The 24,904-nt window shown below is 42.0% G+C and overlaps 1 protein-coding gene across 1 annotated transcript in view; it reads left to right on the forward strand.

The window, feature by feature from the left end:
• The first annotated feature begins 6,618 nt into the window (after positions 1–6,618).
• Positions 6,619–24,904, forward strand: part of BARD1 (BRCA1 associated RING domain 1) — a 91,577-nt gene continuing 73,291 nt past the window's right edge. Inside the window, exons 1-2 of the mRNA XM_005909590.3 lie at positions 6,619–6,887; positions 20,533–20,589. Of these exons, the coding sequence (XP_005909652.1) occupies positions 6,745–6,887; positions 20,533–20,589 (200 nt within the window). The 5' untranslated portion in view covers positions 6,619–6,744. The remainder of the gene's footprint in view (positions 6,888–20,532; positions 20,590–24,904) is intronic.

Below are 24,904 nucleotides of genomic sequence, written 5' to 3' on the forward strand. Positions count from 1 at the left end.
TGATCTCTGTTCGTTTCCAAGGCAAACCATTCAATATCACAGTAATCCAAGTCTATGCCCCAACCAGTAACGCTGAACAAGCTTAAGTTGAACGGTTCTATGAAGACCTACAAGACCTTTTAGAACTAACACCCAAAAAAGATGGCCTTTTCATTATAGGGGACTAGAATGCAAAAGTAGGAAGTCAAGAAACACCTGGAGTAACAGCCAAATTTGGCCTTGGGATACGGAATGAAGCAGGGCAAAGACTAATAGAGTTTTGCCAAGAAAATGCACTGGTCATAACAAACACCCTCTTCCAACAATACAAGAGAAGACTCTATACATGGACATCACCAGATGGTCAACACTGAAATCAGATTGATTATATTCTTTGCAGCCAAAGATGGAGAAGCTCTATACAGTCAGCAAAAACAAGACCAGGAGCTGACTGTGGCTCAGATCATGAACTCCTTATTGCCAAATTCAGACTGAAATTGAAGAAAGTAGGGAAAACCACTAGACCATTCAGGTATGACCGAAATCAAATCCCTTATGATTATACAGTGGAAGTGAGAAATAGATTTAAGGGTCTAGATCTGATAGATAGAGTGCCTGATGAACTATGGATTGAGGTTCATGACATTGTACAGGAGACAGGGATCAAGACCATCCCCATGGAAAAGAAATGCAAAAAAGCAAAATGGTTGTCTGGGGAGGGCTTACAAATAGCTGTGAAAAGAAGGGAAGCAAAAAGCAAAGGAGAAAAGGAAAGATATAAGCATCTGAATGCAGAGTTCCAAAGAATAGCAAGAAGAGATAAGAAAGCCTTCTTCAGCAATCAATGCAAAGAAATAGAGGAAAACAACAGAATGGGAAAGACCAGACATCTCTTCAAGAAAATTAGAGATACCAAAGAAACATTTCATGCGAAGATGAGCTCGATAAAGGACAGAAATGGTATGGACCTAACAGAAGCAGAAGATATTAAGAAGAGATGGCAAGAATACACAGAAGAACTGTACAAAAAAGATCTTCACGACCCAGATAATCACGATGGTGTGATCACTGACCTAGAGCCAGATGTCCTGGAATGTGAAGTCAAGTGGGCCTTAGAAAGCATCACTACGAACAAAGCTAGTGGAGGTGATGGAATTCCAGTTGAGCTCTTTCAAATCCTGAAAGATGATGCTGTGCAAGTGCCGCACTCAATATGCCAGCAAATTTGGAAAATTCAGCAGTGGCCACAGGACTGGAAAAGGTCAGTTTTCATTCCAATCCCAAAGAAAGGCAATGCCAAAGAATGCTCAAACTACCACACAGTTGCACTCATCTCACACGCTAGTAAAGTAATACTCAAAATTCTCCAAGCCAGGCTTCAGCAATAGGTGAACCGTGAACTTCCTGATGTTCAAGCTGGTTTTAGAAAAGGCAGAGGAACCAGAGATCAAATTGCCAACATCTGCTGGATCATGGAAAAAGCAAGAGAGTTCCAGAAAAACATCTATTTCTGCTTTATTGACTATGCCAAAGCCTTTGACTGTGTGGATCACAATAAACTGTGGAAAATTCTGAAAGAGATGGGAATACCAGACCACCTGACCTGCCTCTTGAGAAATCTGTATGCAGGTCAGGAAGCAACAGTTAGAACTGGACATGGAACAACAGACTGGTTCCTAATAGGAAAAGGAGTTCGTCAAGGCTGTATATTGTCACCCTGCTTATTTAACTTCTATGCAGAGTACATCATGAGAAGCGCTGGACTGGAAGAAGCACAAGCTGGAATCAAGATTGCCGGGAGAAATATCAATAACCTCAGATATGCAGATGACACCACCCTTATGGCAGAAAGTGAAGAGGAACTAAAAAGCTTCTTGCTGAAAGTGAAAGTGGAGAATGAAAAAGTTGGCTTAAAGCTCAACATTCAGAAAACGAAGATCATGGCATCCGGTCCCATCACTTCATGGGAAATAGATGGGGAAAGAGTGGAAACAGTGTCAGACTTTATTTTATGGGGCTCCAAAATCACTTCAGATGGTGACTGAAGCCATGAAATTAAAAGACGCTTACTCCTTGGAAGGAAAATTATGACCAACCTAGATAGCATATTCAAAAGCAGAGACATTACTTTACCAACAAAGGTTCGTCTAGTCAAAGCATTTATGGATGTGAGAGTTGGACTGTGAAGAAGGCTGAGTGCTGAAGAATTGTTGCTTTTGAACTGTGGTGTTGGAGAAGACTCTTGAGAATCCCTTGGACTGCAAGGAGATCCAACCAGTCCATTCTGAAGGAGATCAGCCCTGGGATTTCTTTGGAAGGAATGATGCTAAAGCTGAAACTCCAGTACTTTGGCCACCTCATGCGAAGAGTTGACTCATTGGAAAAGACTCTGATGCTGGGAGGGATTGGGGGCAGGAGGAGAAGGGGACGACAGAGGATGAGATGGCTGGATGGCATCACTGACTGGATGGACGTGAGTCTGAGTGAACTCCGGGAGTTGGTGATGGACAGGGAGGCCTGGCGAGTCGGACATGACTGAGTGACTGAACTGACTGAACTGAAAGCATTCACAGTACCAGTCATCTTCACATTGGTTTTGGGTACTTATGATGTAGGTGATTTTACATTTATCTCATTTAATAATCTGACAATTCTACAGGATAAATCCCTATTTTGCAAATAAGGAAACAAATTCTCAGAGAACTTAAGACTTGGTTTAAATCACACAATTATTCAGTATAGGAAGTGGGATTAGAAGTAGGATTGTTTGAGATGAATGGAAAAAGATGGGCTGGTACATATCTACAATGGAATATCACTCAGCCATAATAAAGAAAGCAATAATGCCATTAGGAGCAACATGGAAGGATCTAGAGATCATCAACTAAGTGAAGTCAGAAAGAGAAAGACAAATATTATATGATAACACTTTGTGTAATCTAGAGTACAACATAAATGAAACAGAAACAGGCATTAAGAACAGTCTTGTGGATACCAAGGGGAGGGGGTTTGGGGGGAGGGACTGAGACTTTGGGGTTAACAGATGTAGATGCAAACTATTACATATAGAATGAATAAACAATAAGGTCCTACTTCATGGCACAGGGCATTATACTCAGTATCCTGTGATAAACCATAATGGAAAAGAACATAAAAAAGGATATATATATATATATGAAAAGTGTGGAAAGTGTCAGTCTCTTTCCAAATGTGTTCCACAGTTGTGTCCGACTCTTTTCCACCTCATGGACTGGAGCTGCCAATTCCAGAGTTCCTCTGTCCATGGAATTCTCCAGGCAAGAATACTGGAGTGGATAGCCATTCCCTTCTCCAGGGGATGTTCCTGACCCAGGGTTCAAACCTGGGTCTCCTGAATGACAGGCAGATCCTTTACCTTCTGAGTCACCAGGGAAGCCACAGAAGAAATTAATACAACATTGTAAATCAACTATACTTCATTAAAATTTTTAAAATTATAATAAAAAAAAAAAAGACTGGCTCCTGAAATTGCCAACTAATTCTCTAAGTTCATTTAACATTTTAAGTTTGCTAAACAATAAACTGTGGCAAATTCTGAAAGAGATGGGAATACCAGACCACCTGACCTGCCTCTTGAGAAACCTGTATGCAGGTCAGGAAGCAACAGTTAGACTGGACATGGAACAACAGACTGGTCCAAGTAGGAAAAGGAGTACGTCAAGGCTGTATATTGTCACCCTGCTTGTTTAACTTCTATGCAGAGTACATCATGAGAAACGCTGGGCTGGTGGAAGCACAAGCTAGAATCAAGATTGCCGGGAGAAATATCAATAACCTCAGATGTGCTGTGATTCATGGGCCCGCAAAGAGTCGGACACGACTGAGCGACTGTTCTGATCTGATCTGTTGCAGATGACACCATCCTTATGGCAGAAAGTGAAGAAGAACTAAAGAGCCTCTTGATGAAAGTGAAAGAGGAGAGTGAAAAAGTTAGCTTAAAGCTCAACATTCAGAAAACTAAGATCATGGCATCTGATCCCATCACTTCATGGCATATAGATGGGGAAACAGTGGAAACAGTGGCTGACTTTATTTTTGCTGCTGCTGCTAAATCGCTTCAGTTGTGTCTGACTCTGTGCGACCCCATAGACGGCAGCCCACCAGGCTTCCCCGTCCCTGGGATTCTCCAGGCAAGAATACTGGAGTGGGTTGCCATTTCCTTCTCCAATGCATGACAGTAAAAAGTGAAAGTGAAGTCGGTCAGTCATGTCCGACTCTTAGCGACTATTTTTGGGGGCTCCAAAATCACTGCAGATGGTGATTGCAGCCATGAAATTAAAAGACGCTTGCTCCTTGGAAGGAAAGTTATGACCAACCTAGACAGCATATTAAAAAGCAGAGACATTACTTTGCCAACAAAGGTCCTTCTAGTCAAGGCTATGGTTTTTCCAGTGGTCATATATCGATATAAGAGTTGGACTGTGAAGAAAGCTGAGAGCTGAAGAATTGATGCTTTTGAACTATGGTATTGGAGAAGACTCTTGAGAGTCCCTTGGACTGCAAGGAGATCCAACCAGTCCATCCTAAAGGAGATCAGTCCTGGGTGTTCATTGGAGGGACTGATGTTGAAGCTGAAGCTCCAATACTTCGGTCACCTGATGTGGAGAGCTGACTCATTTGAAAAGACTCTGATGCTGGGAAAGATTGAGGGCCGAAGAAGGGGACGACAGAGGATGAGATGGTTGGATGGCATCGCCGACTTGATGGAAATGGGTTTGGGTGGACCCCAGGAGTTGGAGATGGACAGGGAGGCCTGGTGTGCTGTGGTTCATGGGGTAGTAAAGAGTCGGATACGACTGAGCAACTGAACTGAACTGAAAGCTTGTTTTGTCTGTAAATTCTAAACAATGCCTAACATGGTTAAAAATCAAGGATTAACTTCTTGGCTACCCGTAAACTTAAATATATTAATAAATGCATGCTCAATTGCTCACTTGTGCCTGACTGTGCAACCCCACAGACTGCAGCCCACCAGGCTCCTCTGCCCATGGGATTATCCCAGCAAGAATACTGGAATGGGTTGCCATATCCTCCTCCAGGGTATATTAATAAATGTTTTAGGCCACAATGGAAAAAATTATTATAAGAAAGAATATACTTATAAAATTTTTGAAATTTATAACATATATAATGTAAATATATACTTATAAACAAATGAATAATAATATATTTTACATATACTTTATATGGCTTCCCTGGTGGCTCAGACAGTAAAGAATCCACCTTCAATGTGGGAGACCTGGGTCCGATTCCTGGGTTGGGAAGATCCCCTGGGGGAGGGCCTGGCTACCCACTCCAGTATTCTTGCCTGGAGAATCCTATGGACAGAGGAGCCTGGTGGGCTACAATCCATGGGGATGCAAAGAGTCAGACAGGACTGAGTGACTAAGCACATAATTTATATATATTCAAATGTGTGTATATTTATATATATAATATGTGCTTAGTTTCTCGTGCTATCATAGGTCAGTTAAAATCTTCAGTTTTCTCCTTCCAGTTCTACTAACCATGGGTTTATTTGGGAATGTTTTAGACAGTTGCAGTGTAAAGATTGAAGGGGACTTGGGGGGACACCGGGGAATCAGCTAGAAGGTGATGGGGAAAATCTAGGCTAAAATGATACAACTGGACCTGTTGTGAAGACAGAAATGGTAAAATTTGAGAGTAAGTTGGGGGGGAAAATGCAAAGATTTGGCAGTGGAGTGGATGGGGGCGGGGTGAAGGGGTGAGTAGTAGTTAGTGTCTGTGTATATCTAAGTGAAGTTGCTTAGTCGTATGCAACTCTGTGCAATCCCATGGACCGTAGCCTAACAGGCTCCTCTGTCCGTGGAATTTTCCAGGCAAGAGTACTGGAGTGGGTAGCTATTTCCTTCTCTAGGGGATCTTCCTGACCCGGAATTCGAACCCAGGTCTCTCGCATTGCAGGTGGACGCTGTACCCTCTGAACCACCGCTAAGCCCCTCTGTATGTAAGGCGATCACAGATAAGCCTGGGGTGGGGGTGGAAGAGGAAGTAGGGAAAGAAAAGAAAGATACTTTCTTAGGAATCAAGAGTGGCATCTTCAGTGTCACAGCAAAGCTTTTCCAAACAAAGCAACTGTCGAAATAGCACTCCTTATAGGGCTTCCCTGGTGGCTCAGACGGTAAAGAATTCGCCTGCCAATGAGGAGACCCAGGTTCCATCCCTGGGTCCGGAAGATCCCCTGGAGGAGGGCATGGCAACCCACTCCAGTTATCTTGCCTGATAAATTCCATGGACAGAGCCTGGCGGGCTACAGTCCACGGGGGTTGCAAAGAGTTAGATACGACTGAGCGAGTAACATAGATAATACTTAAAACTTCTCGGCTTGTGACTTTCCATTGATTAAATTCAGTTAAAGTTCCTTAGAATCTTCTCAGTTTTTTTGCATTTATACCTCCTGATGGCCTGTGGCCCCGCCCCCTTTCCCGCCAACACAAGGGTCCTGCGGCGGCCGCTCCCCCTGCTTAGGCCCCGCCCCACCAGCTAGCGTGCCCTGGCTTTTGGCGCGTTTCGGCCTTGCTCCGCCCACCCCGCGCGCCCCGCCCACCCGCGCGCCCCGCCCCCTAGGCGTCCCTCTGGCCCAGACCTAGGAACTGCTTGGGCTTGGGTCGAGGAGTCAGGTCTCCGGTGTCCGGTGTCTCGGAGGCTGCCCGACTTCTTTCAGCCTTCTGCCTTCGGAGGAGCCTACCCCGCGAGGCCGGGGCGATGCAGGGGAACCGGCAGCCGAGGGTCCGCTCCGGGAACCAGCCTCATCCCGCGCCCGCCATGAAGCCGGCCGGTCGCGGGGCCTGGGCCCACAGCCGCGCCGCGCTTGACCGGCTGGAGAAGCTGCTGCGCTGCTCACGCTGGTAAAGACCGACTCTCGAGGGGGCTTGCCGGGAGGGCCGCGGCGCGGCCAGGGGTCTCCTTCAAGCCTCCGATTTCCTCCTTTCATTCCCGCTCCCCTTCCCGCCCCCTATTTGGGCGGGCGAGTATGTTAATACCTGCCCAGGGATCTGGCCTGCTGCAGTTTAGGGGGTCGCAAAGAGTTCCACGTGACTTACGACTGAACAGCAACAGGGATCTGGTGTTCGTTCTCCCCAGTCTGGCCCCCATTCAATCCTTTCCGGGCGACTTTCTGCCTTTCAGTTGCACCAAACACCATCTAAGATGGTAGTTTTTGAACTTTAGCGGGCAAAAGAGTCTAGAGGTGTGGCTAAAGAGGAGGATCCCAGTTCCCGCCTCCAGAGTTTGAATCGGTTGGGCTGAGGCATCTGCACTGTTCACCTTGCCCCTGGTTCTTGCGTCCAGGTTAATTTCAGAACCTTAGTCCCAGGGCTGTAATGTTTGAAGAGGCCCGCTAAATATAAAGCAGCAGTCACTTTGCTGAACTGGCTCTTTTGATGAGTTCTCCGCCGCAGCCTTATTTGGGGAGGGGGAGTTTTGGGTACCCTTGTTGGGAATTGACTGGAAGATGCCAGTGTAATGGACACTGCCAATTGCGCATTCAATTCCACATTTCCTTGGTTTGATCAAAGACTGTGTGGCTTGGGATTCCAGCTCCTAGAGATGCTGTGTGTTATTAACTTTTGCTTGTTTTCCTTCATACTGTTAGACACCATGGGAATCCTTTCATTTCAAGGTTTTCATTCCATCATTTTTATGACTGGTACTCCTTGCTTCTCCTTTTCCTGTAGCTTCTCCTAATATAGAGGTCAAGAAGGTTTATAAAACCAGAAAAGGGTTTATGTCACTTTTCCTGCTCAAAAATCATTTATTGAGCCCCTACTGCGTGCACAGCTCAGCATTTCTGCATCACTATCACTCTGGCAGCTTTTCTTTCTGCTTGTGACTGTTCTATCATATTTCTTTTTTGGACTTTGTTTTCTCACTGTGATTTCCAACTTGGAGAACTTAGTTGTACAGAAAGCATAAGTAATATAGCAACTTTTTCAAACTGAAAGGACTTAACTGTCAGTTTTGTACTTACATTTTGTTTTACAAAAACTTTAAAACGTGATGAAATGACATCGTGACACTCTAGAAAAGTGGCATGTTTGTATATGAAGACATTCTGATTGTGTGTATTTTCCCATAGCTCACAGGTCATCCATCTGAGAATAAAAAATTTCAAACAAACCGGCTCTGCCGGCTGTTAAAACAGAAGCAACTGTAGTCACACCTTTAAAAGTCAATGAAAGTTAGACATTCAGATGGTACATTTCAGTATGGAAGGCTCGAGTGTAGCAGCATGTTGCTTCACTAGACAGAGTTCCAACTGTTGGGGTGGCCATTGTGGTGATTATCATAGAACAAGTGATTGACAGTAGTTGCCTTTTTTTTTTTTTTGGCTACATTCGGTCTTAGTCGCTTCATGTGGGACCTTTTTCTTTTTTCGTTTTGTTATGGGAGATCTTTCCTTGGTGGCACATGGGGTCAGTAGTTGAGTCACTTGTGGGCTTAGTTGCTGCAAAACTTGTGGGATCTTAGCTACCCAACCAGGGATGGAACCACATTCCCTGCATTGCAAGGCAGATGCTTAACCACTGGACATCAGGAAAGTCCTACAAGTGTCTTATAAAAATACAAAAATACAGTCTGCTTGCTGAATGGTTTGGGAGGAAGGTGGACAAAAGAGGTAATCTATAGGAATAATCTATTGGTTGTCCTGAAATCTAATAAAGCCAGTTTTAGTTTTGTACCCTACCATTATTTTTCCAGTTTTACTAAAGTGAGCAAACAATAAGAGCCAAAAAAGACTGAAAGTAGACATCAGTAACTAGGTCCAGACTTTTAATACAACTCATCCTGCATGGTTAATAATATTTAACTCCAGTGATTGAAAACACAAAATTAATATGTAAATGACTGATGGATTAACTAAATCTTAGCTATTCCTTTTGTGCTTATTTTAACATAGGGCTCTGCAAACTCTCTAAGGGTCATATGGTATATATTTAAGGCTTTGCTGGCCACACTCTGTTCTTTTGTTTTTTACAACCCTTAAAAACATAAATTCTTAGCTCAAAGGCTGTACAAAAACAGGCTTGATTTGGTGCATAGGCAATAGTTTGCAAAACTATTTTAAAACATCTTAAGGTTAAAAAATCCTTTTTGATGGAAAATTTAGTGTCAAATGGGGTTTAGAGTTTAGAAATGATTGATGTTCCTCTTCCTGTCACTGCACATTTGACATTGTCTGTCTTGCCTGGAAAATCCCATGGATGGAGGAGCCCGGTAGGCTGCAGTCTATGGGGTCGCTAAGAGTCGGACACAACTGAGCGACTTCACTTTCACTTTTCAATTTTCTGCATTGGAGAAGGAAATGGCAACCCACTCCGGTGTTCTTGCCTGGAGAATCCCAGGGACGGAGGAGCTTGGTGGGCTGCTGTCTATGGGGTCGCACAGAGTCGGACATGACTGAAGCAACTTAGCTGTAGCAGTAGCCGTGGCGAGTAAAGTATGGGAGAAAACCAGCCCAGTCTTCCCACTTAATGCTTTGCCTAGTGGCTGTATCATAGCTTGAAAGGAGCAACTCAGGATGCCCTGTTTCTTGCTTTTGCTAGGCATCATTCAAAACAAAGTCATATTATCTGCAATTGTATGTCAGTATGTCCTTTTTATAGAGCTTCACAGTTTTGCTCAGTGGGCTAGTGATTACCCCAATTACCCTCACATTCAGCTTGCAGCTGTTATCCATCTCCCGTTCCCAGCTGTCACCTGTCCTGTGTAGAACATTGTATCTCTTTTGGAGAACGGGCATTACTGGTGGGTGAGGGTGGATTGGCTACATTACAGGGCATCCTTTCTTGACCTTTAACATGAGTATGACTTCAAGGCAAAGCTGATGAAATTGTTTAAGAGGCCAGATGTGACATTGGTGTTAAGTGCCTGCCTCGCAACCAAATAGTAGCTATTTACAGATTTGGAAAAATGCAACAGGAAGACTGTCATTTGAGAGGCTGACAGAAAGCATGAGAATAATGTGTTCCTAAAGAAAGCAGGAATTAGGAAATGTAGTGTGAAAGCCCAGGTGTCATTTGACGCTATTTTGTGAGTTAAAATAATAAGATACCTCTTGATATATTTTTGGTGGGGGTTGGAGTTTAGCATCTACCACAATTTTAACTTGGAATTCTAGTGACTTTTAAAAAAATTGAAGTGTAGTTGATTTACAGCGTAGTGTTAGTGTCTGGTGTACAGCAAAGTGATTCAGTTATCATATATGCACATTTTTTTCATATTTTCCATTATGGTTTATTACCATAAACCATTGATATTGAATATTCTCTGTGTTGTACTATAGATCCTTAATCTAATGATTTTTTAAAATCAACTTTTAGTAAAAAGTAAAAATGTAGTTTCGTGTTTTTTAAGATAGGCGATTTTATTTTTCTAAATTACCTCTGGTCATTTTACTAATAGTAAAGGTGATTGACATTGTTTTGAAGTTGCATAGCTTAGTGGTTAAGAGAATGGATTTTGGATCCTGGCTTCAAATCCTGGCTCAGCGATTTTGGACAAATTATTTCATCTTTATATGTTTCCTTTTCTTCATCTGTGAGATGAGTTAGTAGTTTTTACTTTGTAAGTTTGTTAAGGAAATTAAATGAGTTAATATTTATAAGGTACTTAGAGCAGTGTGTGTTCTGTTTGAATTGCTATACTGATGCTTGTAAAATAAAGGATAGAATTCCCGATGCCAGCATCAGGAATTTGTCTTTCTTCATTAGTTCTGATTGTTCAGAGGCGTTTTTACAGGCCATTGATCCTTTGTTGGGATGATTCTTGCCTTCATAGTTAGGACAATGAGCAACCGCTGAGGTACTACCTGTGTGTTCTGACGCCCTGAGGCTTTCCACCCTCAAGGAGGGTATCTTGAGCTGTAAGAGGTGAAATGTGTTACCCTAACACACAATCACATCTGAAGTGACTTACCTTACCTTACCTTACCTCACCTAACACACAATCCAGGGTAAATTAGGGGATGCAGAAATGAGTACTTGTGTGGGGCTAATGGAGGAAAGCTTCCTGGGCTTTTGAATTGGGGTTTAGATAGATTTTTATAGGTGGAGCGGATAGAAGATTATAGCAAATGAAAATATGCTGAAAAGTAAATAGAATAACAAGGGAGTGAGTCAGGTGGGCAGAGTTAAGACAAGGTCAGATCCTAGATTAGAAGCATTGTTACTCCCTAAGGAGAGCTGCCTGTGTAACTTTCCCTGAACTCTGGCCTCCTCATAAGTAAAATGAGGAAAATGGATGACTTGATTTTTCAAACTCTTTTCTGTTCTCAGATTCTGGAATTATTAGCATGTTTTGGATACAAAATATCATTTAAAACTTTAGTTAAGTTGGATATACACATAGAAAAAGGCACAAACCATTGTACCATGTCCTCCAAATTGTGGGATTTATTTACTTCTGTGGTATTTTGATTTCTTTGATTGGCACTTTTCTCTTTCAGTTGTACTACACATTTCATACGGGTAGGTTCACATTTGCAGCCACAGTGTTGGACATATAGTTTCTAAGTGTTTGTTAAATTAAGATATTAAAGCATCTAGGTTAAGATTACATTGCAGGTGGAAGTCCCGGAGGACCTGGTTAGTCCATTTGAAATGCCAGGAATCCTCCATAGGTTCCTGGGGGATAATTACCCATAATAAACAGTGACTAAGGCTTCATCATCACATCTGGTCCCATCATTTCATGGCAAATAGATGGGGAAACAATGGAAGACAAGGACAGACGTTATTTTCTTGGGCACCCGAATCACTGCAGATGGTGACTGCACTTACGAAATTAAAAGGTGCTTGCTCCTTGGAAGAAAAGCTGTGACAAACTTAGACAGCATGTTAAAAAGCAGAGACATTACTTTGCTGACAAAGGTCTGTATAGTCAAAGCTATGGTTTTTCCAGTGGTCATGTACAGATGTGAGAGTTGGACCATAAGGAAGGCTGAAAGCTGAAGAATTGATGCTTTTGAATTGTGGTGCTGGAGAAGACTCTTGAGAGTCCCTTGGACTGCAGGGAGATCAAACCAGTCCATCCTAAAGGAAGTCAGTCCTGAATATTCATTGGGAGGACTGATGCTGAAGCTCCAACACTTTGGCCATCTGATCCAAAGAGCCCAATCATTGGAAAAGACCCTGATGCTGGGAAAGATTGAGGGCAGGAGGAGAAGAGGACAACAGAGTATAAGATGGTTGGATGGCATAACAGACTCGATGGACATGGGTTTGAGGGAGTTGGTGATGGACAGGGAAGCCTGGCATGCTGCAGTCCCATGAGGTTGCAAAGAGCTGGACAGGAGTTAGCAACTGAACAAAACAACAACAACAAGGCTTCAGGGCAGATGTAAAGGTGCAGGTCTTCCCCCTAGGGATTTAGAGCTAGAACCAGGACATGCACAGTCCTGTAACAGGCTACACAGACCTGGTGTTATATAGGGCTGCTGAGGAAACTTACCAGACACATTGAGCACCTTTTAGTTACTGACCTCTGTAGCAGAGGAGATGGTCTTGCAAGTAAAGTTACTGTTATGCAGGTCTGGGCCTGAGGAGTTTCAGGCTCAGAGTGCAAATTTGAAAGTTACCAGCAAATACATGGCAATTGAAAACATACTCCTGAAGTAAGTGGGAAAGAGGGTATAAAAATGTCGACTTAAAAAATAGTCACAACCTAGAATTTGAGAGTTTTGTTTTATTCGGTGGGAATTTTTAGGACTTCAAGCACAGGAGACGGCAGGTCAGGTAACCCTGAGAGAATTGCTTGGGGGCTGGGAGGAGTCAGTTTACACAGAAGTTTGCAACAAAAGGCGGGTAGTCTGAATATCAGAAGTATTTTTGTGAATTAAAACCAGATATCTCAGGTTAAGGAATTTAGCACTTTTCTATGTATGGGAAGATGCAAGTCTGGGCTCACTGAAGTCTTTCCTTTCAGAGGCATCTCAGCTATTTGGGGCCAGTAGCCTCTGGGCTCGCTGTAGGGAGTGGCTGCAGGCTACTGACTGCTGGGTTGGAGGTATTGTTTTCCTTCCTGGTTGCCCTTCAGGCTCAGACATTCAGGGTTGAAATCGCTGATGACTGTGATTCTTGTTTACTGATGTGGCAGGAATAGTTCATCTATCAAAGGTGAATGCCTGTGTCTAAGCCTTGAAACTCAGTATTTAAACATCAAGTAGGGGAAAGAAGTGAAGTGAAGTCAAGTCGCTCAGTCGTGTCCGACTCTTTGCAACCCCACTGACTGTAGCCTACCAGGCTCCTCTGTCCATGGGATTTTCTAGGCAAGAATACTGGGGTTGCCATTTCCTTCTCCAGGAGATCTTCCCGACCCAGGAATTGAATCTGGGTCTCCCGCATTATAGGCAGATGCTTTACCGTCTGAGCCACCTGGTAGGGGAAGTGATACTTTACGAACAGGAGTATCAGCAGTTTTAGATACTGTTTTGTTTCGATAGAAAGGGAATATATGGGAAGACAAAATAACCGAAACTATTTGAGTTGGATATACATGATATTCTCTGTGGCTTATCTGTCTCATAATAGTAGATTCTATTCTGTTAAGACATTAAGGTATAGAATTCTATTAACCCCTTTGATGTTTGACTCATTGATTTATTCAGTATTTATTGACACTAAATAATTAGATATGCAGATGACACACACTTATGGCAGAAAGCTAAGAACTGAAGAGTCTCTTGATGAAAGTGAAAGAGGAGAGTGAAAAAGTTGGCTTGAAGCTCAGCATTCAGTAAACAAAGATCATGGCATCCGGTCCCATCACTTCATGGCAAATAGATGGTGAAACAATGGAAACTGTTGGGGGGAGAGACTTTATTTTGGGGGGCTCCAAAATCACTGTAGATGGTGACTGGAGCCATGAAATTAAAAGATGCTTGCTCCTTGGAAGAAAAGTTAAGACCAACCTAGACAGCATATTAAAAAGCAGAGACATTACTTTGCCAGCAAAGGTCTATCTAGTCAAAGCTGTGGTTTTTCCAGTAGTCATATATGGATGTGACAGTTGGACTGTAAAGAAAGCTGAGTGCTGAAGAATTGATGCTTTTGAACTGTGGTGTTGGAGAAGACTCTTGAGAGTCCCTTGGACTGCAAGGAGATCCAGTCTGTCCATGTCCATCCTAAAGGAAATCAGTCCTGAATATTCATTGGAAGGACTGATGTTGAAGCTGAAACTCCAATACTTTGGCCACCTGATGCGAAGAACTGACTCATTTGAAAAGACCTTGATGCTGGGAAAGATTGAAGGCGGGAGAAGGGGACGACAGAGGATGAGATGGTTGGGTGGTATCACCAACTCAATGGACATGAGTGTGAGTAAGCTCCGGGAGTTGGTGATGGACCCAGAGGTCTGGTGTGCTATAGTCCATGGGGCCACAAAGAGTCGGACACAACTGAGCAACTGAACTGAATAATTAGACACGAATTATTATTTTTCCCTGTGATTTACTTGAATCTGACATACAGAATAATTGTGCAAAGTAATATGCTTTCCTGTCATTGTCCATATTCCTTTATTTGCTAACAATTTTATTTTTTCCCCTTAAGAAAAAAACCCAGATTGTTTAATTAACTTGGTGAGCCTCTGTATTTTGGTAAGTGTGTTGGTCTACGCTTAAAAATAGCATGGGGATTTTCTGAAATGCATGAGCACTGTAGTAGCTGTCTAAATCAGCTAAATCAGGTCCAGCTCTTTTGTGACCCCATTGACTGTAGCCCTCCAGGCTCCTCTGTCCATGGAATTTCCCAGGCAAGAATGCTGGAGTAGGTTGCTATTTTCTCCTCCAGGGCATCTTCCGGACCCAGGGATTGAACCCAAGTCTCCTACTTGTCAGGCGGATTCTTTACCACTGAGCCACCAGGGAAGCCCAGTAGCTATCTTGCCTAATACTAAATAGCAGTTGATATCTCATGGAAATTTAGGGACCAGTTCAGTTTAGAAATAGGTCTGCCTCAGTATTGTGATCTCAACTGAATTTACTTTCTTTTTCTTCTTTGCAAAGAAAATTTTCTGTCAGTAAGACCTTAAAAAAAAAAAAGTCTGTTTTCCCTACTTATTTCTTCACTTAGTTATAATCCTCTGATTACAGGTCTTTCTAAATCAACTACATGTAAAGTAACAAAAGTATGATGGCAGATGGAAAAAAGTAAAGTAGCTGAATTTTCAAGGTGCAGAAATCCTGTTACCATGCAAATGTATTTTCTTATTCCTCTGGACTTTTTCCCCTGTGTATCAGACAAAATACAGGGTGAGGATAAAATAGAATTGCTAATATAAATGCATTTTTGTATGTAGTCTTCTGCTTGATTCATTCACTAAGGATTTATTGAAATCACATAGCACCATGCTAGGTAGGTAATGGTGTGCTGGGGAGCTCAGAAAAAATGAAAGTCAAGATTTCTTGTCCGTAGGACTATGATCTATTTGGAGACTTAAAAAAAAAAAAAAAGGAAGATAAAATATAGAATACTTAGTTTTCAGCATTGGTTTCCAGAGCCCCCGCTTGATGCCACGTGTGGAACTTTAGAATATTTTGTACTTAAGACACATGTTAACTTGGCTTATAAAGCTACCTAACTAGATTAGTAAGCCACTGGTGACTCAGACGGTAAAGCGTCTGCCTACAATGTGGGAGACCCGGGTTCAATCCTTGGGTCGGGAAGATCTCCTGGAGAAGGAAATGGCAACCCACTCCAGTATTCTTGCCTGGAAAATCCCATGGATGGAGGAGCCTGATGGGCTACAAGTCCAAGGGGTCGCAGAGTCGGACATGACTGAGGGACTTCACTTTCACTAGGAAGGAGTATAATGCAGTCAGCTTTGTGTCCTGTGCGTGTCTGCTGCGGGGTCCAGATTCTGCAGAAGAGAATGGTATGGAAACAAAATTCCAAGTGTTTCTATGCTTCTTTGTTTAGTGTCACTTTTATTCTGTCATCCTGGAGAGTATTTGGAAAATGTGTTGGAAGAGGAAGAACTGTTGATATATTCTAGACTGGGGACAGTCTGAGCAGTCCTGGGCTTGGCACTGGACTTAAGGTGTTGGAGAAATGTTAACAGACACTGACAGGTGTGATAAAAGCAGTTTTTGCTTTGGAGTAACCAAATTGTGAAGCACTGTTTAAAATTGGGTTTTAAAACCTGAAAGTAATACATGTATGTGCCAAAGAATTAAAATAACACAGTATACAGTCATTCAATATTTGTTAAATGAATGACAAGTAAGTCTGAACCTTCTTCAAGGACCCACTGTGATCAATTACTTGTGTGTCCCTTAAGTGGTTCTCTATTTGTATAAGCACTTTGTACCCCAGATGAGAGGAAACCAATGATCAGGTAGATGTATCATGATTTATTTAACCATTTCCTTGGTAGAAATTTAGTTTCCAGTCTTGTGTTATGTAAACACAAGACTTTGCCTAGCGTGAATGTCCTTGTCCATGAGTCTTTACATTTAAAACTTTTAAATTGAAATTATGCCTGAACACGGTTGACAAAATCAGTGGGACAAAGACTGTACTACTGTAATGAAACATTCTTTTGCCTCATTCCTATTACCTTTGAGTTCTGTACTCTAGGTACAGCCTCTTTCATCTCTTAATTCTTTTAACTTCCACATGACCAAATGTGTTTCTATTGCTAGTTCTAGATTTTTTTTTCTGTTTTGGACATTATTTGTTAATTCCCTAACTTCCTACTCTGAAAGATGACTTTTCTGATTACAGTGATCAACTTTCTACTGTGGAAGATGACTGATATCGTATTCAAAGTACAAAATAATTTTTAGTCATTCACTGTGAAGACCTAATGTCCATTGTCTCCCTTGAGATGACTTATGCTATTCTGAATTCTTTAAAAAAATATGTATGTATATATATCTAATATTTTATCTTAGTCTCTGGAAGCTTTTGGTGTCTTATTTAGATAGATATCTTTACTATTTTGAAGTTTCAGTTTTGGAAGCATCTGAGATTATCTGAAAAATAAATTTCTGGCAGTAGAATAGTTGAGTTAAAGTTTGGCACATTTAAAATTTTGATAGGTATCGTCTGGTTGTAATAAGGATTCTTTTATTCCAGAGCATCTTCTCAGCGAAGCTCTAGACATTTGAGAAAGTCTCACTTTTGACAGAAATCAGTGTCACCCTCTGTGTATCGAATCTATTGTTTGAGCTCTTCCGTTAGAATTCTTTTGAACTACTCCCAGCTTTGGCTATAACACTCCTCTCCCTGCTCCTTGCCCTAACTCACACATGCATGTACTTTTCATTCACTCTCCCAGTGTCTTTTCTCATTTATTAGTAGCAATAAAAAATATTTTCAAGGTCATTAATTAAAATAATTATTATAGTTGACCAGTTATTCATAGTACTAGATTCATTGCTAATTGCACAGTAGTATCTTGTTGCTAGGGTAAAGGGTTAGAACTGTAGATCAAGAAATTCAGAGTCATTTTAGGCAGGAAATTTAAGTTTATAAATAGAATCAAGTGATTGAGTCAAGTATTGGCAGAGAGAGCCAGAAGGCTGTGGGCTGCATCCTGAGGGTACACCTCCATTGAGAAATAGGAAAAGAAGCAGCTAAGGAAGTATTGAACTCAGCAAATTAAGAAAATTAAAACTCAGGGAAGGTTTCAGGAAAGAAGGTGAAGTTGATGTTATTTCACAGGAATGTTGGGAAGAATGAGGACCAAAACATGTTTTGGTGAGCAGTGTGAACAGTGATGGGAGTTAAAGCTAGGAAGAAAAGGCAGATTAGCTAAGGGGTCCCCGACCTCCAGGATCTAATGCCTGATGATCAGATATGCAGCTGATGTAATAATAATAGAAATAAAATGCACAATAAATGTAATGCTCTTGAATCATCCCCAGACCCCACCCACTCCCCGACTAGTGCATGGAAAAATTGCCCTCCACAAAACTAGTCCCTGATGCTGTAAATGGTTGGGGACTCCTGGATTTGCTGGTGAAAATGAAAGTGGGAGTGAAATCACTCAGTCGTGTCCAACTCTTTGCGACCCCATGGACTGTAGCCTACTAGGCTTCTCCGTCCGTGGGATTCTCCAGGCAAGAATACTGGAGTGGGTTACCATTTCCTTCTCCAGGGGATCTTCCAGACCCAGGGATCAAACCCGGGTCTCCCACATTGGAGGCAGACGCTTTAGCCTCTGAGCCACCAGGGAAGCCAGGGAAGGATTTGCTGGTGAGATTCTTTATTTAAGATCTTATACAAGAAAGGGAAGAGGTAGGGCGGAAGGTAGAGTGGAGGGTGGGGTCTAAAGGGTTTTTTTTTTTAATGTTGCAGGAGAGATTAACTTTGCATGTTTAGATGCAGCTAGAAGATGGCAATGGCACCCCACTCCAGTACTTCTGCCTAGAAAATCCCATGGATGGAGGAGCCTGGTAGGCTGCAGTCCATGGGGTCTCGAAGAGTCCGACACAACTGAGCAACTTCACTTTCACTTTTCACTTTCATGCATTGGAGAAGGAAATGGCAACCCACTCCAGTGTTCTTGCCTGGAGAATCCCAGGGACAGGGGAGCCTGGTGGGCTGCCATCTATGGGGTCGCACAAAGTCGGACACGACTGAAGTGACTTAGCAGCAGCAGCAGCAGCAGATGAAAGGTGGCTATAGTCATGTGAATTGACTCTTTTAGAAAGCAGAGAAGATATGGGATCCAAGGACAACTCTGAACCTGGAGGGTGGGGAAGTAGGAATAAATCTGGTGGCTTCAGTAAGCTTAATGGGATTTAGAGCTTGGGCATTGCTTTAATAGTCTATTCATTTGTTTACTCACAGAACATCTACATCATTTTGGTAGAGATACAAGGTGAGGAAACTACCTGATGAGTTTTAGAGACAAGTTTGTATATATTTCTGTCTTTTTATAGTGGTTATTCAGAGCCTGAGTGCCGGCATAGAAAGAGCTGACTGGGGGGCCTGTCTAGCATTGTAGATCGGCATTCTTGAGTGTCTGAGAGGTTAGTAGAATTAGGGTGATGATGCTGAAGCATGTAAAACTCTGTGGCCTGGGCTGGTAGGGAATCCAAGCAGCTAATACTGAATGGAAGTCTCTCCAGATGGAGAGCAATCTGAATGTGGAGGTTTGGTCAGGGTGAAAGAGAAGGGGGATATTATGATAAGAGGACTTTTGGTCACACCACTTTTGATATCTCAGAAGCAGAGCTTGTAATGAAGTAGAGTTTAACACACTTATTCGGAGATCAGAGGTTAGGTTTTGTAGCTCAAAGAATGAACAGAAATTATAGGACTAGCATGAGCATTGTAGCAGAGATGTTCTGAATTGCCAGAAGTTGCTGGCACAAGTCATATTTTTATCACTATGTTCTATGTAGTGTGATAGAGGAATCAGATATTCTGAGTTTTTAAAAAGTGATGGGTTTTATAATGTCAGTGAGCACCATTTTTCAATATCTTGAGAATAACATTGTGGGTGTGCTCTGTTTTTAGCACTCTTGCTGAAAACTCAATTTCACTTTAATGTTCATATCTATTAAAATGTGCAGTGTGATGCATCTGATCTTTCAAGAAATGTAGAAAACTATTTTTATTGATATGTGAGATGTGTGCAGAGATAATTGTATAATAATGATGTAAATACCTAAAGGTCCTAGGGTTAGTGTAATAAACCAAAAAAAGTTCATTTTTAAAAAGCTTTACTTCTCCTGATTTTTCTTGCCACATTACACCCTCTGACTTTAATGACTTGATCTGTGTTTATTAGTTAAGTAGCTTTACCTTCTTAGGATTATCAAACTTAGCAGGTGTTTTTTGATGGACAATGCTGGGGATACTTAATTTTCTGCAGACTGCCAACCTGATGATTCCTATTCCCAGTTGCTTTAAAGAATAAAACAATTTCCTGTAAATAGAAAGAATAGCTGCAATTCTGAAAAGACATCTGTAAAAAATAGATGTCTACTTGACAACAACTGGAAAGCAATTTTTTTTTTTTTTAATGGGAAACCATAAATTTTTATGGTCAAGGGGACCAGATGCCCTATTTTTCTATGACAGTCTTGGTTTCCACCTGCTATTCTATCCAGTTATCACTACCCTTTACTCTCAGAAGTATTTTCATTTGGACAGTTCAGTGTATAGTCATTCTATTTGTGAGTCTCATTTTGAGATTTATGGTCTACACTTTGAATCATGAATTGAAAGAAGTGGCCAGTGGTTGGTTTTACTTGAAAGAGATACTGAGCAAAGTTGCTTCTTTCTATGATTTCACAGCATATGCATTATAAAAAGTGTTACAGTTTGTCCTGAGTTTGGTAGTTGCTATTTGAATTCAGCAGATGTGTGATGATACAATATTTAATCGGGGAGTTACAGCCTTTCAAATGAATATGACCTTAATATCTTATGTTTTGAGAAACAAGTACAGTAGTGTTGGGTCTTGGACTTGTGAAATGTTGGGTAAAAAATGTTTAACAGTGACCTAAGTCTTGATTATTTTTCTTTCTTCAAACAGCACTAATATTCTGAGGGAGCCTGTGTGCTTAGGCGGATGTGAGCACATCTTCTGTAGGTAAGTAATGATGGCTTATGATAGATAGACACACACATTTAATGTAAGTGTATTTTTTACTAAGGTAATAGTCACGTGACCATGTTGATACTGGTATTACTTTCTGTTGTATAATTCTCATGGACTGCAAAATGACTTACTGTACATTATCTCCTTTTGATCCTTTTATCTGTCTTAATTTACAAATCAGAAGCTAAAAGGTCAAAGAGGATAACTTATTGACAGGTACAAAGCTTAGAAAATAGCTTTACTAAGTTTGGGGAGAAAATTAATTACTATATAATTCAAATATGCCTCTCTTACTCTTCCAGTTAGTTTTAAATCTAGGCCTCTGCAAACTGTGAAACCTAAGTTCTTATCATTTACTGTATTAGTTTCTGAAGGCTGCCATAACAGGGTGCCAAAAACCGGGTGACTTTGAGAACAACAGAAATTTATTGTCTCACAGTTATGGAGGCTAGAAGTCTGATAGCGAGGTGTTAGTGAGGTTGGTCCCTTCTGAGGGAGGTAAGGGAGTATCTGTACCATGCCTCTCGCCTACCTTCTGGTAGAAAATCTTTGGTTTCTGGCAATGATCCTTTTAGAGATACATCACTCTGCTGTTAGCCTGCAAGTTCACACGGCAGTCTCCCTTGTGTGCCTTTTGTTGTTGTTGAGTCACCAAGTCGTGTCCGACTCGACAATTTCATGGATTGCAGTAGGCTAGGCCTCCCTGTCCCTCACCTTTTCCCAGAGTTTGCCCAAGTTCATGCCCATTACATTGGTGATGCCATCCAGCCATCTCATCTTCTGTCGCCCTCTTCTCCTTCCACCTTCAATTTTTCCCAGCATCAGAGTCTTTTCCAATGAGTGGGCTGTCCACATCAGGTGGCCAGAGTAGCCTATTTGTGTCTAAATGTCCACTTTTTATAAGACTAAGAATCTGGTTATATTGGATTAGAGTGCTCACCCTAATGATCTCATCTACCCTAGATCATTTACGAAGACCTTGTTTCCAGATAAGATCACAGGTCCTGGGGTTTAAGACTTAAGCATCTTTATGTGGGGGGACACAATTCAAGCCATAACAGTTGCTATGAAATTATATCCACTAAAGCCCTGGCTGAGAGGTTAGAGATTTTCATCTCATCTTATTTCTTATTCAAGAGGAAATCAATTAAAGGAGTGAATGTCTTGGTTTAATTGTCTGTGAGACAGGCTTAATATAGCCTCCTTTGAATCAACCTTTTAATTATTTCAAGTTACGACTGTGATTATCTGGCATGAGCAAACTGTGATATGAAGTTTAAGCACATATGAAAGTAATTTACCGTGTGACTTGGGTGCGCTGGGGACTGTGGGAGGCGGCTATGGTTAGGGTCTGGATTTTGTTTCTATGTAGAAACATAGGTCTGCTCCATGGGGCACATCCAGCAGGAGGATGGAGTAGGAAAGAGTATCTCTTGCCTACCTGATAACTCCATTTGGATGATGAAGTGGGATTCCAGGCTTGGTATGTTGAGAGCAGATCTGTTGCTCGTTCTTGTCTTTACCCTGTTCCTGCCTCGGTAATCTTCATAGCAGTAAACGGTGCCATTGGAATAAATGGTACCAAAGTTGCTCAAAGCAGAAACAAGTAGGCACGCCTGGCTGCTATTTTTCTTGCTTATCCCATATCATAAAGTTGTCAGTTTCACCTGAAAATGTACCCTAAGTCTTTCATTTTCCCACTTTTCTATTTCCTGTTTATGCTTTTGTCCAAGCCACCATCAAATGATCTCTCCCTGGCCTATTGTAAAAACGCTCAGAACTGGTCCCCTTCTCCATTTTCTACATTCTTGTGATTGATCTTTTGAAAATCTGAATCACATTCATATCATTAAAATATGATAACCACTCTTAAAATCCTTCAGTGGTTTCCTTTTATAATCAGAATATTCTGCTGGGGTCCACAAGACTCTGCACAGGGCAGAGTCTCTGACTGCCTCTCGGACCACACTGTTCAGCCACCTTCTCCTTTTGGTTCGTTAAACATGTCAAAATCACTCCTGCCCCAGGACTTTTGCACTCACAGATTTTTCCATCTGAACTGCACTTCTGCCAGATTTTTGTGAGGCTAGATTTTCATCAGTTGTATTTCAGCTCAAGTATTACCTCCTCCAAAAGGCCTCCCATAATGCCTGTCTAAAATTTGTCTGCTCCCTGCCTCCACTCTGGAATAAGCAGATTTATTTCATTTCAGGATTGTACTCACTGTATATAATAGATCAGTTACACATCTAGAGCATAACAAACTTGAAATTGTATGTAGAGCATGTGTATATGTGTGTGTTCCATACCTTTAATTGGATTCTGAAGGGATCTGTATGTAAGACACCTGTTTGTCTGTGTTCCATACCTCTAATTGGATTCTGAAGGGATCTGTGATTTAAAACAACCAATGAAAGATTAAGAGAGACATGAGAACTATCTTAAAAGAGAAAATGGTCATCTGTATGTGAACAGAAGAAAGAACTGATTCAGTGTAGTTTTGATTCATTTTCATTATATGTTGCCAAGAATTAGGGTAGCTGTTTGTGTTTCTTGAAGATATTAAAGCTGTTGACCAGTGCTGTAAATGCCATGTTTTGTTTTCATTTTGGGGCGCTGTTCTATGTGGAATCTCAGTTTCCTAACCAGGAATTGAACCTGGGCTGTGGCAGTGAATGCCTGGAATCCTAACCACTAGGCTACCAGGGAACTCTTGCCATGCAGATTTTTTAATTAATCAATTAATTTTAATTGGAGGCTAATTACAATATTGTGGTGGTTTTTGCCATGTATTGGCATGAATCACCCACGGGTGTACATGTGTCCCCTGATCCTGAACCCCACTCCCTTCTCCCTCCCCACCCCATCCCTCTGGGTTGTCCCAAAGCACTGGCTTTGAGTGCCCTGCTTCATGCATCGAACTTGCACTGGTCAACTGTTTTACATATAGTAATATACATGTTTCAATGCTATTCTCAAGTCATCCTACCCTCGCCTTCTCTGACCGCCATGAGGTTTTAAAAGATGGCTTTAATATGTCGCAGTGCAGCTGAAGCCTTGGAGTCAAGGGAAGGTTGGCAGAACACAGGTCTTTATCTTACTGACACGTTCTGGCAGCTTCAGAATATCATACTTTCATGCCAGTCCCTGATAAAAGTAGTTCATGAACTCTCAGATGTAAGTCTTCAAGATATGTGGCAGGAGGACCCAGACATTTTGGGCTCAAACCACTTTGCATTCTTGAAAATTGAGCCCCTCAAAGAGCTTTTGTTTATGGGTGTGTGTTTTTCCCATGTAAAACTGAGACATTTAAACAATACTAATTCATTTAAAAATAACGATAATAAAAACATTGCATAGTAATATTAAAGAACCCTTTTTAAGGGAAAATAACTTTGGCAAACCAAAGAAAAAATGGCAAGGTGGCACTGTTTTTACGTTTTTGCAAATTTTTTTGTTTTGCTGAGTAGCTGGTGCTAAGTCGCGTCAGTCATGTCCAACTCTGTGCGACCCCGTAGACGGCAGCCCACCAGGCTCCGCCGTCCCTGGGATTCTCCAGGCAAGAACACTGGAGTAGGTTGCCATTTCCTTCTCCAGTGCATGAAAGTGAAAAGTGAAAGTGAAGTTGCTCAGTCATGTCCGACTCTTAGTGACCCCATGGACTGTAGCCCACCAGGCTCCTCCGTCCATGGGATTTTCCAGGCAAGAGTACTGGAGTAGGGTGCCATTTCCTTCTCCTTTGCTGAGTAGAAGACAGGTTAAATATTCTGAAGGGGGCTCCTGTGGGAGGAGTCCTTTGCCTGCAGACAACAGGGTCATAGGAAAAGGGGTGTGGTGTTTGGAGGAGATGTGGCTGTTACGGCTATTATTTCACCCCTTCCTGCTGCAGCCCATCTGGTGAAGCTAGAGAAGGTGTGGAAGGTTTTTTTTTTTTTTTTTTTGCTGTGCTGTACAGCTTGCAGAATCTCAGTTCCCCAACCAGGGACTGAACCTGGGCCCTGGCAGTGAATGCCTGGAATCCTAACCACTCGGCCACCAGGGAACTCCCACCATGCAGAGTAGACGGTTCTTGTTTCCGGATTCACAGATAGGTTTCAGGGGGGAGTTGTGAACAAAAGTTTGTGCACATCTTCATCAGAGTCATAAATGGTGGTGTTGTGTTGTGTTGTGTTTAGTTGCTCAGTCTTTACAACCCCATGGACTGTAGCCTGCCAGGCTTCTCCATCCATGGGGATTCTTCAGGCAAGAATACTGGGGTGGGTTGCCATGCCCTCCTCCAGGGCATCTTCCCAACCCAGGGATCAAA

Source organism: Bos mutus, chromosome 2, assembly GCF_027580195.1.
Source record: "Bos mutus isolate GX-2022 chromosome 2, NWIPB_WYAK_1.1, whole genome shotgun sequence".
Classification (NCBI taxonomy): Eukaryota; Metazoa; Chordata; class Mammalia; order Artiodactyla; family Bovidae; genus Bos; species Bos mutus.